Source organism: Mesoplodon mirus (genome assembly GCF_964341445.2).
Source record: "Mesoplodon mirus genome assembly, chromosome: 7".
In the NCBI taxonomy this organism is placed as follows: domain Eukaryota; kingdom Metazoa; phylum Chordata; class Mammalia; order Artiodactyla; family Ziphiidae; genus Mesoplodon; species Mesoplodon mirus.
The window spans coordinates 101,645,152-101,657,579 of NC_138983.1; the positions used below are offsets into that span (position 1 = coordinate 101,645,152).

General features: G+C 46.5%; 1 protein-coding gene and 1 pseudogene across 2 annotated transcripts in view; both read right to left on the bottom strand.

The window, feature by feature from the left end:
* LOC309808912 (centrosomal protein of 78 kDa-like) overlaps window positions 1–12,428 on the bottom strand; it is an 823,590-nt pseudogene that overhangs the window by 519,736 nt on the left and 291,426 nt on the right. The gene's annotated exons all lie outside the window — the stretch shown is intronic.
* LOC309808096 (forkhead-associated domain-containing protein 1-like) overlaps window positions 9,707–12,428 on the bottom strand; it is a gene marked incomplete at both ends in the record, with an annotated part of 79,049 nt that continues 76,327 nt past the window's right edge. Inside the window, 3 exons of the mRNA XM_082628097.1 lie at window positions 9,707–9,902; window positions 10,439–10,659; window positions 11,083–11,178. Coding sequence (XP_082484223.1) covers window positions 9,707–9,902; window positions 10,439–10,659; window positions 11,083–11,178 — 513 coding nt within the window. The remainder of the gene's footprint in view (window positions 9,903–10,438; window positions 10,660–11,082; window positions 11,179–12,428) is intronic.

Genomic DNA, 12,428 nt, shown 5'->3' on the forward strand with positions numbered 1-12,428 from the left:
TAGCCCAACCCATTTTACAGAGGCGGGCTCAAAAAAGTCAAGTAACTTGCCCAGTTACAAATCTTGTAAGTGATAGGTCCAAGATTCGAACCCTAGCTGTTGGACTCCAGCATATTGTCATTTTTGTAAACTTTTGTTTTCAAAACATAATCTACATCTCGAAAAGAGCACAACTGATAAGTGTACGCTTGAAGAATTTTCACAAAGTGTATGCACCCACCCTAACCAGAACCCAGAACAAGAAGCAGAACATCACCACCCGCCCCCACCCCTCCGAGAAGACTCCCTGTGCTCACTTCTGGTTACCCCCTCCCGCTTGTCTGACTTCCAATCATAGATTAGTTCTGCTTGGTTTTGAACTTCATGGAAATGGAATCTTACAGATTCCATTCGCTGCCTGGTTTCTTTCACTCAACTATGTGAGGTTCGACCATGTTGTCTGATGTAGCTGTGGTTCATTCATTCTCACTGCTGCATTGCTTTACACTCTGTTATCTATTCCTGCAGAACAAATTATGGCAAACTTAACGGATCCAAAAAACACACACTTATGTCACAGTTTGTGTGGGTCAGGAATCCGGGCACTGCTTAGCTGGGTTCTCTGCTCAGGGTCTCTCCCAGGCTGCAATGAGGGAGGTGGCCAGGGCTGGGGTCTCATCTGAGGCTCAGCTGGGGAAGGACCCTCTTTCCAGTTCATGTGGTGGTTGGCAGGATACAGTTTCCTGAGGGTTGTTAGTTAGTCTGAGGGCCTCACCTCCTTGCTGGCTGTTAGCCAGAGATCCTGCACTGTTTCTTGCCATGTGGGCCTCTCCATAAGGTGGCTTGCTTCATCAAAGCCAGTGAGAGTCCTTAGAGAGAGTCTCCAGGCAAGATGGAAGTTACAATCTTCTGTAACATAATCACAGAAATGACATGCCCATCACCTTTGCAGCATCTACTGATTAGAAATAAGGTACAGTCCTGCCTACTCGCAAGGGGAGGGGACACAGAGGTGTGAACACCAGGGATAATTGGGGGCCGTTGTGTATGCCTTTTGGTCTGCACATGTGCACATATCTCTTGGGTATATATCTAGGAGTAGAATTTCTGGGTCCCACATACGTCCCGCTTTACGAGATTCTGCCAAACATTTTTCCAAAGTGCAGGTACCCTCTACACTCCCTCAGCAGGCTATGAGCTTCCCAGTTAGAGCACATGCTTTCAATACACTCCTCCCCTCTCTCCTTACAGAAGGGGTGTTTGAGCTGGGGCTCTTCGGGACGACAGGTCCTAATTCTGGGCCCATGTCAGAATCACTGAATTCCCGGGCCGCTTCGCCAGACATTCTGATCATTTGAGGGCTCAGATACAAACTGGAAGGTCCACTCCATAAGGCGAGGATCCCTGTACCCTTGGTGCCCGGAGCAGTACCTGGCAGCAGTACCTGGCAGGTACCAGGGAGCTGGCACTCAATAAATGTTTTTTTGATTAAGTGAATGAGTTTAGGAACTATTGTTCAAGAGATGGGCCCCAGGGCGGGTATAAGCTGCTTAAACGGGAAGGAAACTTTGTTGTGACTGAGGCTGTGTTCATTTTTCTGGGAAGAGGGCTCAGAACCTCAACCAGGTATGTCCCCAACAAAGGTTAAAGGCCGCTGTGATTGGCTACTGTCCGGCTTAGGTATTTTATCACATGAAGAAAGAATTGGTCCCGGGGTAGGTGGCATGGGAACTGTGGACAAGGTCCCATGGTCCTTAGAAGTAAAAAGCGAGACAGTGCTTGCCTGGGGTGGCTCATAAACTGAGACCTTGCTTGTTTTGACCTTTGACCCATGGTAACTCTTTTGGTACATCTAGCCACTGCCTGGCCTCTTGGGACCCTCCCTGTGTCTGTCTGTTGAACAGAAAATTCCAGAAGGCCTCGGTGCCCTGAGTTTCCATCAGGGGCAAGCCAACATGAGCCCTAGCTTTTGAAAAACCGCTTTCAATCCATAGAAAGCCTCCCAGTTTATCTGGTTTGAGATGACCTCATCCTTTGTCACCTTCTCTCTTGTTTTCTGGAGGTTGCTCAGCGTCTTGCTGCTGTCTGCATTCTTTTCTCACGTGAACAGTGCACCTACTTTGGGCATTTTGTCGTTGTTGTTTTGGGTCATTCCCGTCACACATTTTTTGTATTCCTTTCCAGTCAGATCAACCTCATGCCTCTCTAGACATTTCTTCTCAGGTTTCCTCTGAATCATTTCGTTCGGTCTAAATATGTCCAGTGTTTCCTCCTTCCTCACTGCACTCCACATAGACCCTCTCCTTTCCCCGGAATAACTGTTCTTTTCTTTCGAATCCCTGACCCAAATCCTCATCTTTCACCATGTTATTTGACTTCTCCTAAGAACTGATTGTTTTTTGAAACTTAAGCCTCAAATATCATCCCTTCTAATCTGCGTCTGAATTTGGATCACGGTCAAGAAGCAGGCGAGACAGGAATGTGGCTGGGTAATTAGGATCCTCAGCAGAAGGGCTGAGTGTTCATCGGGGGGTCAGAGGGGCCTGGGGATGGAGGGAGAGGTATCTTCTTCTGCCTCGGGTAGGGCTTAGGGTGGGGTTGTCAGGAAAGCGCTAAGAAAAAAGGACCCATTTGACTTGAGTTCTGAAGGAAGAGTAGGATTTCCGGAGGTAGAGCAGGGAGAGCAGAGGATAGTCCAGGGAAGGAGCAGTGGGAATGGAGGCTAGAAGATGAGTTATCAGAGACGCTAGGGACAGGAGTACAGAAGGAGAGGGCTGGCCAGGTGCTGAGACCGCACACTGAAGGTCCATGGTCAGCCTTCAGATATGTTTGTCTGGCTTTCCCAACGTGTTAAAAGACTTTTAATTAGTTGCTGAAGGAATAGGCCTCTTTCTGTGGAGTGACAGAGAAACCTATTCAAATTGGCTTCAGCATGAATGCAAATTCACTGGTTACCAAAAATGAAAATTCTAGAGGGAACCTCTGGGTTCAGGCTCAGATGATTTCATGAGGCCTTGGCCTCTCTCCAGCTCTCAGGGATTCTTTGTACCATGTGGACCCAACCTTAGACAGAATCTCTGTATAATGGTCACAAAAAGGCGGCCGAAGCTCCAACCCTTACATCTTCTCAGCTTTAAATTCCATAGGGAAGTATAGGAGTCTTTTTCCTAAGCTTCCCCCAATGGCCTCACTGCTTCTCATTTTCTCTGGGTGGGTCACAAGCCCATTGCTGAGCCAATTATTGTGGCCCAGGAGACTGCTCTGATTGGCTGAGCTTGAGCCAACATGCCCATCCCTGCAGCCAGAGGTGGAATCAACAGCGTCTCTGAGAAACTGGACTGAGACTAGGAGAAAGGTGTTGTCCCCAAAGGAGGATCATAACGCCATAATATTTTAGAAGAGGTGAATTGTTATTAGGTGATGAAAACCAGATGTCTACCACAGTAGCCAACATGTACAGATCATTAACATCTGGATTTATGCCTTTTTTTGCGAAAATGGGAATATCTGGCAATACCTGGACTCTCTTCTTGTATATAGATCAACAATCTGCTGGGGATGAGTAGAGGCTCCCTCTTTAGATACAGCCTATGTTCTGCCTGCCCAATGCACTGCTCATATTTCCTCTCTGGCTCCTGGAAGCACTTGAATTTTTATTGCCAGCATAATTTGATTCTGTAAAGAAATCTGTTTTTCCCACCAGAATGGAAGAGCCAAATGTACAGGGGTCAAATAGCTCTCCTGTGCTCCCACAAACTCCTGAGGACAAATGCCTGGCCATTTTTAATAGTCTCATTCCTTGCTCATTTTAAAAGCCTTCTTAAAAAAAAATATTGAATACATAGTGATTTTAGAATCTGTTATCTGATAATTCCAACATCTGAAGTCTTTGGGTGGGAGTGGCAGAGGGGTGGTGTCTCAATGTCTTGTTTGTTGTGTCTGCTTACTCTGGCTCATACTGACTTATTGCTTGGATGTTTAGTAATTTGACTGTGATCTCATTCTTGATTGAACTTAATCTGTGGGAATCCTGAGGGGTCTGATTCCTGGCTGCTTTGCTCTCGGAAGTCTTTTTTGTTTGTTTCAGCTGGATGCCGGGGATGCTAATAACCTCTGAACACTGACATTTATTTCCTCAACTTGGAGTTTTCCCACTGAATACATGGAGTATAAACTTGAGCCCCAGACCCACGTGGTTACAAACCTTCAGGGTGATCATCATCATCATCAGTATTGTGGCCATTATTAGTTTTCCCCTCCAGAGCCACATTGAAAACTACAGGTTTTCATAGGCTCTCCTTTCTGAAAGTCCAGAAAAAAAATTTTTTTAAGCCCTCCTCTTGCCAGGGTGTGGAGCATCTTTGAGGGTGCCAGCTTAATACAGGCATCTTAGACTTGGTTAGCTCACTTTGCAAGGCCCAAGGCTTAATCTCCCGTTTCCTGCACTTACTAAAGGCAAATGGCTTCCTCATTTGCTTATGCTTTGGTTGTAGCTCACTCTGTTTGTGTGTGTGTCTGTATGTTCCTTTGAGATTGCCTACATAAAAATTGTTTTTTATTCTGGGATTTTGGAAACACACACAAAACTAGAGAAGCCTGCGATTAACTCCATGTATTCATCATCCAGCTTCAACATTTTCCCAGTGTTCTCTCATTCTTTTTTCTCCCTTTTTGAGTTTTTTTCTAGGTTAATTTAAAGCAAGTTGTGTCATTTCACCCATAAAGACATCCTAACTGAAAGAACTTTTTTTTCCTTTATATTATCCCCGCCTTGACATGATCACAGCTAAAAATACTTATAATCATTCCTGAATATCATCTAATATTCAGTCCATGCTCACATTTCCTTGATTCTCTCAGATATCTTTTTTACTTTTATCTTTGTTAGAATCAGGATCCAGACAAGGTCCACACATTACACTTGGTTGTTATGTCTCTGACATGTCTTTAATTCTGTAACAGCAACTCCCCGCCCCTGACCTTTTTTATCCCCCAGCCACTGATTTGTTGGAGAAACAGGGTCTTTTGTCCTGGAGAACATTCACATCCTGGATTTGGCTGATCACTTCTTCTTGGTTTCAGTTAACTTGTTCCTCTTTTCCCCATGTTTCCTGTAAACAAATAGTTAGATCTAGAGGTCTGAGGAGATCAAAGTCTTTTTGTTGTCCAGACGCCTTCATAGGCGGTACTGTGTGATCCATCCTGCATCACACAGTGAGCACATAATGTCTGGTCATCCTGTTTTTAACGATATTGAGATTGAATGGTAGGTCCAGTGCTAACAGACTGAGCCATCCATTACAAAGTCCCCAACGGCTTTTTTTCCCCCAATAATTAACATTTTTAATTATTCATTATGGTAAAATATACATAATATAACATTTACCATCTTAACCATTTAAAAATATACAGTTCGGGCTTCCCTGGTGGCACAGTGGTTGAGAGTCCGCTTGCCGATGCAGGGGACGTGTGTTCGTGCCCCGGTCCGGGAAGATGCCACATGCCACAGAGCGGCTGGGCCCGTGAGACATGGCCGCTGAGCCTGCGCGTCCAGAGCCTGTGCTCCACAATGGGAGAGGCCACAACAGTGAGAGGCCTGCGTACCGCAAAAACAAACAAACAAACAAAACACACAAGTGGCACAGAGGAAGCCAGAATCTTGAGAATACCTGGGCCCAAGGAAATCTTGGAAGATAGTGAGTTAAAGAGAATAGTGAGGATAATGACGATGGTAGGAGAGCATGTATGCTTTGTGGGCCTATGTACTAAGGGTTTTGTATACAAGCTCCCATTGGGAAGGCTACGAGCTAGGTGCCATTTTTATTCTCATCTTAAAGAAGAGGGATCTGAGCTAATTAAGCAGAGGGAAGGTTAGGGGCTTTTCCTGGCTGAGACCACAAGACAAAGCGGTGGTCACGCGTCCTAGCCAGGACTTGATTGGCTGGAGATTTGATTGGCAGGAGAGCTGAGCGGCTTCTCCTGCCAGAAGCAGCCGCTGCCCTTCAGCCTTTCTTCCACTTCAAGCCCTGAGAAAGGGCTTGCGTGCTTCCCAAGTGGCAACTTCTGTGCATTTAAAAATTTCCTCTTGAAAATCCCAGCCTTAGCCCATTCACAAAAGGTATCTGGGTCCTTTCTTGGCCGTGGCCTAGTCGTATTCACCAAAGAGAAGAGCGCGTCCCATAAGAGCTGGCGGCTTTGGGAGGACCGGGGAAGGCGTCAGCTGGCAGGAAGCTCCCTGAAAGAAATAGAGGAATCCCCACCCATCCATGAGCTGCCTATTCTTCACCCTTAGAAACGGGGCTTGTGATATGCCAGGCACTGCAGGCATTTTGCCATTTAACCCTCCTGCTGCCCCACGGAGTAGGCCCCTTGCTAACAGTTTTGGTTGCTTTTGTTGAGGAACCTGGGATACAGAGGTCAAGCCACTTACTCAGGGTCATTCGGGGCAGTGGTGGGGCTTGACCCCTATTTGTTTGACTCCAAATCTGGCCTCTGAACTCTGAGAGACACTGCCGGCTTCTCGAGTGATGTGGGAAGTGGATTCGAGTGAGCACGGCCTGGGCAGCGGTTCCCGTCCCTCTGCCACATGGACAGAGCCACAGACCCAGTTCGCTGTGAAGGCCCAGCATCTTATACCAAGTCTCATTTTCACAGCCAGAGATATTAGTGTGGAAATAGGACTTTTGATTCTTGAAAGGTCTGCTTGGTGAAGAGATGGTCAAACATTTAAACTACAAACTCCATTTTTTTGGCGGGGGGGCAATTCTGAAGCTTAAGATGTGTAATTTCATCTCAGTGCTTCAACCTTGCCACCTCTGTGAACGGGTGAAGAGTTTCAAAGTTTCATACAGGAGGCTAAAAAACTAAGGCTCCTTGTGAAAATACTAAGTGTAAAACTTAGGAAAGAGGAATTCTACTTTCTGTTCTTTTCTGCTTAAAGACAACGAAGATATACTCCCTGGAAGGAACGGATGCCAAGACAGATGTATACAAGTGCCCTTTAGGATCCAGCAAAACTTTCAAATGTATTATTGTTTTCTTCCCGACAAACAGGGATTTCTGACGACATATTAACAACAAGCCTGAAATGCAAACCTGAGTCCTGGAGTGAAACCCCCAGGAGCAATGGTGCGATGTATCCAAGGGGGCCACCCTGGTAAGGGAGACACAGAAGGAGGGGGTGTGGAAAAGTGAACATGGGCGGGGGAGGGCAGCAGGTGGGGAGGGAATCCTGTTTCTGCCACTTAGTAGCCAGGGAACGTTACCCTCTGTCAACTCAGCTTTCCCCTCTCTCTAAGGGGCTGACACTTGCCAGCATCCCTTGCGGGTTGATGGGAGAGATGAAGCATGTGCGGTGTGGAGCAGGTGCCTGTCCCTTGGTAAGTCTTTCCCCCAGTTGTGAACTCCACGAATTTGAAAGCTTCTAGTTGTAGCTCTTCTGGGGACCCTGACACAGGTTCAGCTTGGCCATTTCAGACCCTTCTCTGCTGAGGGATGTCCAGCGCCAAACAGGCTGGCATGTCCCTTGCGTTGTGTGTGAATGATGCAGCCCAGGAATAATGCATGTGAAACCTCATTATGTAAATCCTCAGGTTTTCAGTACATGACAATGGCTTTTTGGGGGGCCCTTCTCTGTCCCATTCTGTGGTCTGGTGTCTCTGCTTTGGGACCTAGTCTGCCAAGCCCTGGGGGCGGGGGTGGGCACCTTGGGGAGGGGTGAGCTCTCCAGAGGGCACATCAAAGGGAAAGTCACAACTCTGTCACTGGCCCAGCTCTCCCTGGCATTGCTTGGTGTGAAAGGAAACTGTCCTCTGCCTGAGGCAGCCCCATGTCACACACAGACTAAGGCCTGTGATGTTTAATTCAGAGCAGTGAGCACTGGAAACACTGCATCCAGGCTCCCTCAGAGCAGGACAGCCACTTTTCATTTCTGGGGCTCTAAGCCAGAGAGCCTGCTGTCTGGAAACCTATTGCCTGGAAGGTTCGCAGGATGGAGGGCAGGCTTCTGCAAAGAACTATCTGACCATCACCTCCTGGTTGAGGAGAAGGGCACCCTTCTATGACCTTGGCCTCCTTAGAGCTCATGCAGGCAACAAACACACACATACAAATACACACACATGCCAACCCACAGCACATACTCACATGTACACACATACACGCAAGCATGCGTGTACAAATACACAGCCCCAAGTCAGAAAGACTGGCGTACTATTCTGGCTACTCAGAAGAGGAAACCCAAATCTTTATTCTCAGAGAGCTTATTCCTCGGTGTATCCCTGGCACCTGGCAGAACAATGAAAATCAGAAGCGCCGCCTTTAAAAACACTCGGGCTGTTCACTCAACTAATTGTGGTCATCTTTTCAGGAGGCAGGGAAGTCAGATCATGATGCTGGACACCCTTAAGCTCAGTACAGTGCTGTGTGTCAATTATGTCTCAATAAAACTGGTAGAAAAAACAGTTATCTGGATAGAAAGAACAAGATAAAATACACGAATTATCAAAAGTTAAAAAAATACAGACGAGCTAGACTATGAGTCTCACAAAGCACTGTTCACAACAGCCAGGACATGGAAGCAGCCTAAATGTCGATGGAGGAGTGGATAAAGAAGATGTGGTACAAATATACAGTGGAATACTACTCAGCCATAAAAAAGAATGAAGTAATGCCATTTGCAGCAACATGGATGGACCTAGAGACTATCATACGATGTGAAGTAAGTCAGACAAAGACAAGTATCATATGATATCACTTATATGTGGAATCTAAAAAAAAATGATACAAATGAGCTTATTTACAAAACAGAAACAGACTCACAGACTTTGAAAACAAACTTATGGTTACCAAAGTGGAAATGTGGTGGGGAGGGATAAATTAGGAGTTTGGGATTAACATATACACACTATTATATATAAAATATGTAATCAACAAGGACCTACTGTATAGCACAGGGAACTCTACTCAATATTCTGTAATAACTTATATGGGAAAAGAATCGGAAAAAGAATAGATATATGTGTATGTATAACTGAATCACTTTGCTGTACACCTGAAACTAACACAACACTGTAAATCAACTATACTCCAATATAAAATAAAAATTAACTTAAAAAAAAGAAAGTTTAAAAAAATAGAGGCAAGCTAGACTATGAGTCTCAGAGAGGTTAAGCTGACATATATATATAGAATCTAAAAAAAAAATGTTCTGATGAACCTAGGGGCAGGCCAGGAATAAAGACACAGATGTAGAGAATGGACTTGAGGACATGGGGAGGGGGAAGGGTAAGCTGGGACGAAGTGAGAGAGTGGCATGGACATATATACACTACCAAATGTAAAACAGATAGCTAGTGGGAAGCAGCCGCATGGCACAGGGAGAACAGCTCAGTGCTTTGCGACCATCTAGAGGGGTGGGATAAGGAGGGTGTGAGGGAGACACAAGAGGGAGGGATGTGAGGATATACGTATGCATATAGCTGATTCACTTTGTTATACAGCAGAAACGAACACCACACTGTAAAGCAATTATACTCCAATAAAGATGTTAAAAAAAAAAGCTGCCTGAAGCCACACAGTAAATGGCAGAACAAGAGTCTAAACCTAAGTCTGCCTAACGCTAAAGCTATTCTGCCACCTTCCTTTGCAATGAGCGAATGCATTCTGTGCTGCCTGGATCCCACTGGGACCTCAGTTGGCTGTTTCTAAAGGGAGCTGAGGGGCAGCCTCAGAGGCTCTGCTCCGAGCAGGGACCTCTCACCTTCTGCTGCCTGATCGCCCTGGTGACCCTCTTCTCCTGGTGCAGCCGCTCTTCCATGTGCGCCAGGGCCTCCTTCAGCGGCGCCTTTTCTTCGGCCTCTCTGAAGATGTCCTTCAGCTTTGCCACCTGTGACTGGTACATCTGAACCGACACTTTGCTCTGCCTGAGCACACAGGAGAGACAAAGTCTCTTTTCTCCTCAGCTTTCTCACTCACCACCAATGCTCCCGACCTGGGAGATCCTCAGAACACTTCCATATATGCTTGGCTTCGCGGTTTCCTTACAAGTTGGGGGAAGGCTGAAGATGTGGGGACTAGAGGGCAGAATAAATAGCCCATTGGCTGTGGATGTGCAGCATGAAGGGGGCACAGGTTATGCTACCAGCCCCTCCCAATTTCCCAGAGAGGGTGGGGGAACGGATACCACTGAAAATACGATGGAATTACGAAAAGCACACACATGGTGAAACATCAGACACATTTATAAAAGGTGCACCTTATTCCTTAACAGTAGGGTACTTTAACTGCTGCTTTCTTGCCCAGAGACTTGGGTCCATCAGGCCCTGAGTCACCATCCCGCCTCCCCACTCCACACCCAGGCCTCTGTCCTCTTGTCCTGGTCCCTACGGGTCTGCAGCTGCCCCGAGGTTTAGCCTGGAGAATGGAGGCCTGGGCCTTTTGCCGGGGACACGGGCCATACTTGAGCTGTTCAATGTCCTTCTCGTATCGTCTCAAAAGCTCCTCTTTCCTCTGCAGCTGGTTCTTGAGTAGGGTGATCTTATCAAACACCAGGTACAGGTCTCTTTGTCGAAGCTGGTGGACTCTCTCCCTCTCTTTTGGGGAGAGGTGTTTCATGGACACGTGACCTGACATATCTTTGATGTTCAGCATAGTCCCGAGGGTTTTGCTCATGTCCAAGTACTACGAGAAAGCGTTTCACAGGTAAGAGGCCTGGCCCAAGACCGCTGGTGGCCCCTTTGAGGAGGCAAACGTCTAATTCTGTTTCATTCATTTTCTGCAGTTGCAGAGAAGAAACACATGCTTTGCAAATGAGTGCATTTGGGGCTTTTAGTAGGACTTTCATTTTCCCCCGCATCCATTTACACTATGCCTTTTTGAGAATTGGGGGGAAGTGGGGAGGGGGAATGACAACAGACATAAACATTCATTCTTACTACCCAGTCTTGCAAGGAATTGGGCTCTGCAATTTCCAGCCCATGCTGGGATAGGAGATGGGTCTCGTGGAGCTACTGTAACAACTAAAATGTATGTGGAGTTGATGTTTAAACTATCTGCAGGGCACGCAGGTTTGGACAGGAGGGGACTGATGCTGGGTATACCTACCAGCTTTTCACTAAGATCTAAAGCGTCAGCCACATCCATTTTCCTTAACTTCTCAGAGACCATGATGGACCCTGGGCTGGAAAGGCCATTTTGAGGCTGAAATAAAACAAAAGAAAAAAACTCACTTGGCATTCCATTATGATTTTCTACATCCAGAAGAATAACCCAAAGAATAATGCAAGAACTGGAAAAAATAATTTGAGAGAGTTGATTTTTTATATCATCTTTATTGGAGTATAATTGCTATACAATGGTGTATGTTCGTTTCTGCTGTATCAAAAAGTGAATCACCTATACGTATCCATATATCCCCATATCCCCTGCCTCTTGCGTCTCCCTCCCACCCTCCCTATCCCACCCCTCTAGGTAGACACACAGCACCGACCTGCTCTCCCTGTGCGATGCAGCTGCTTCCCACGAGCTATCTATTTTACCTTTGGTAGCGTGTGTGTGTATATATGTCCACGCCAAGAGAGTTGGTTTTAAATCCAGTCTGACTCTGTGAACTGCTTTCTTTATGACTGTGTTCCTACCCCTTCAGAGCACGACTGCCTTTGAAATGATGCATCACTTGTGCCATTCTTTGGCCACCGTCTCGTCTGTCTTCCCTTTAGGCCAGTGGTTCTCAACCGGGGGTGACTCTGTCCACCATACCCCCTCCAGGACATTTAGCAATGCCTGGGCACATTTGTGGTTGTCATAATTGCTGCTGGCGTCTAGTGGGTAGAGGACAAGGATGCTGCTAGACACCCCACGATGCATAGGGCAGTCTCCCAAACAAAGAGTTACCTGGCTCAAAAAATCAGTACCGCTGATGTTGTGAAGACAAGCTCCAGAAAAATGGGGACCATGCGGCTTTTGCTCACTATCTCCCTCCTTGTGCCCAGCATGGCACCTGGCAACGAGTGGTGCATAGTGGGCATGTTTGTTGAATGAACGAATGAAGGTTAAGTGGAAAATAGCCTCCCTCCTTTTTATTAAAGGAATCTCATTTCTGTGCAGCAGAAACCATACCCTCACAAAATTTGGCCCAACCTTCTCCTAGCTCTGGAACCTGGTGGGTGGGCATCCCTTCAGAACCTTTCCAGAGACAATGCAGATAGTGTTTGCAGCTGCATCTCCCTAAGACCCCAACCAGCCAGCTGGCTGTTGGAAGCCCAACTGACTGCATGGAAAGGCCACCAGACTGAATAGGGGACCTGATCTGAACGACCACAAATAACCATAATAAGACTCCTTAAAAAATAAATTGGCTTTTAATGCTTGCCATGAGCCTCTCTTAGCCCTAGCATTTGTTGGCACTACCCTGAAAACCTCTGAGATTTTAAAAAAAACAACTACAAAAA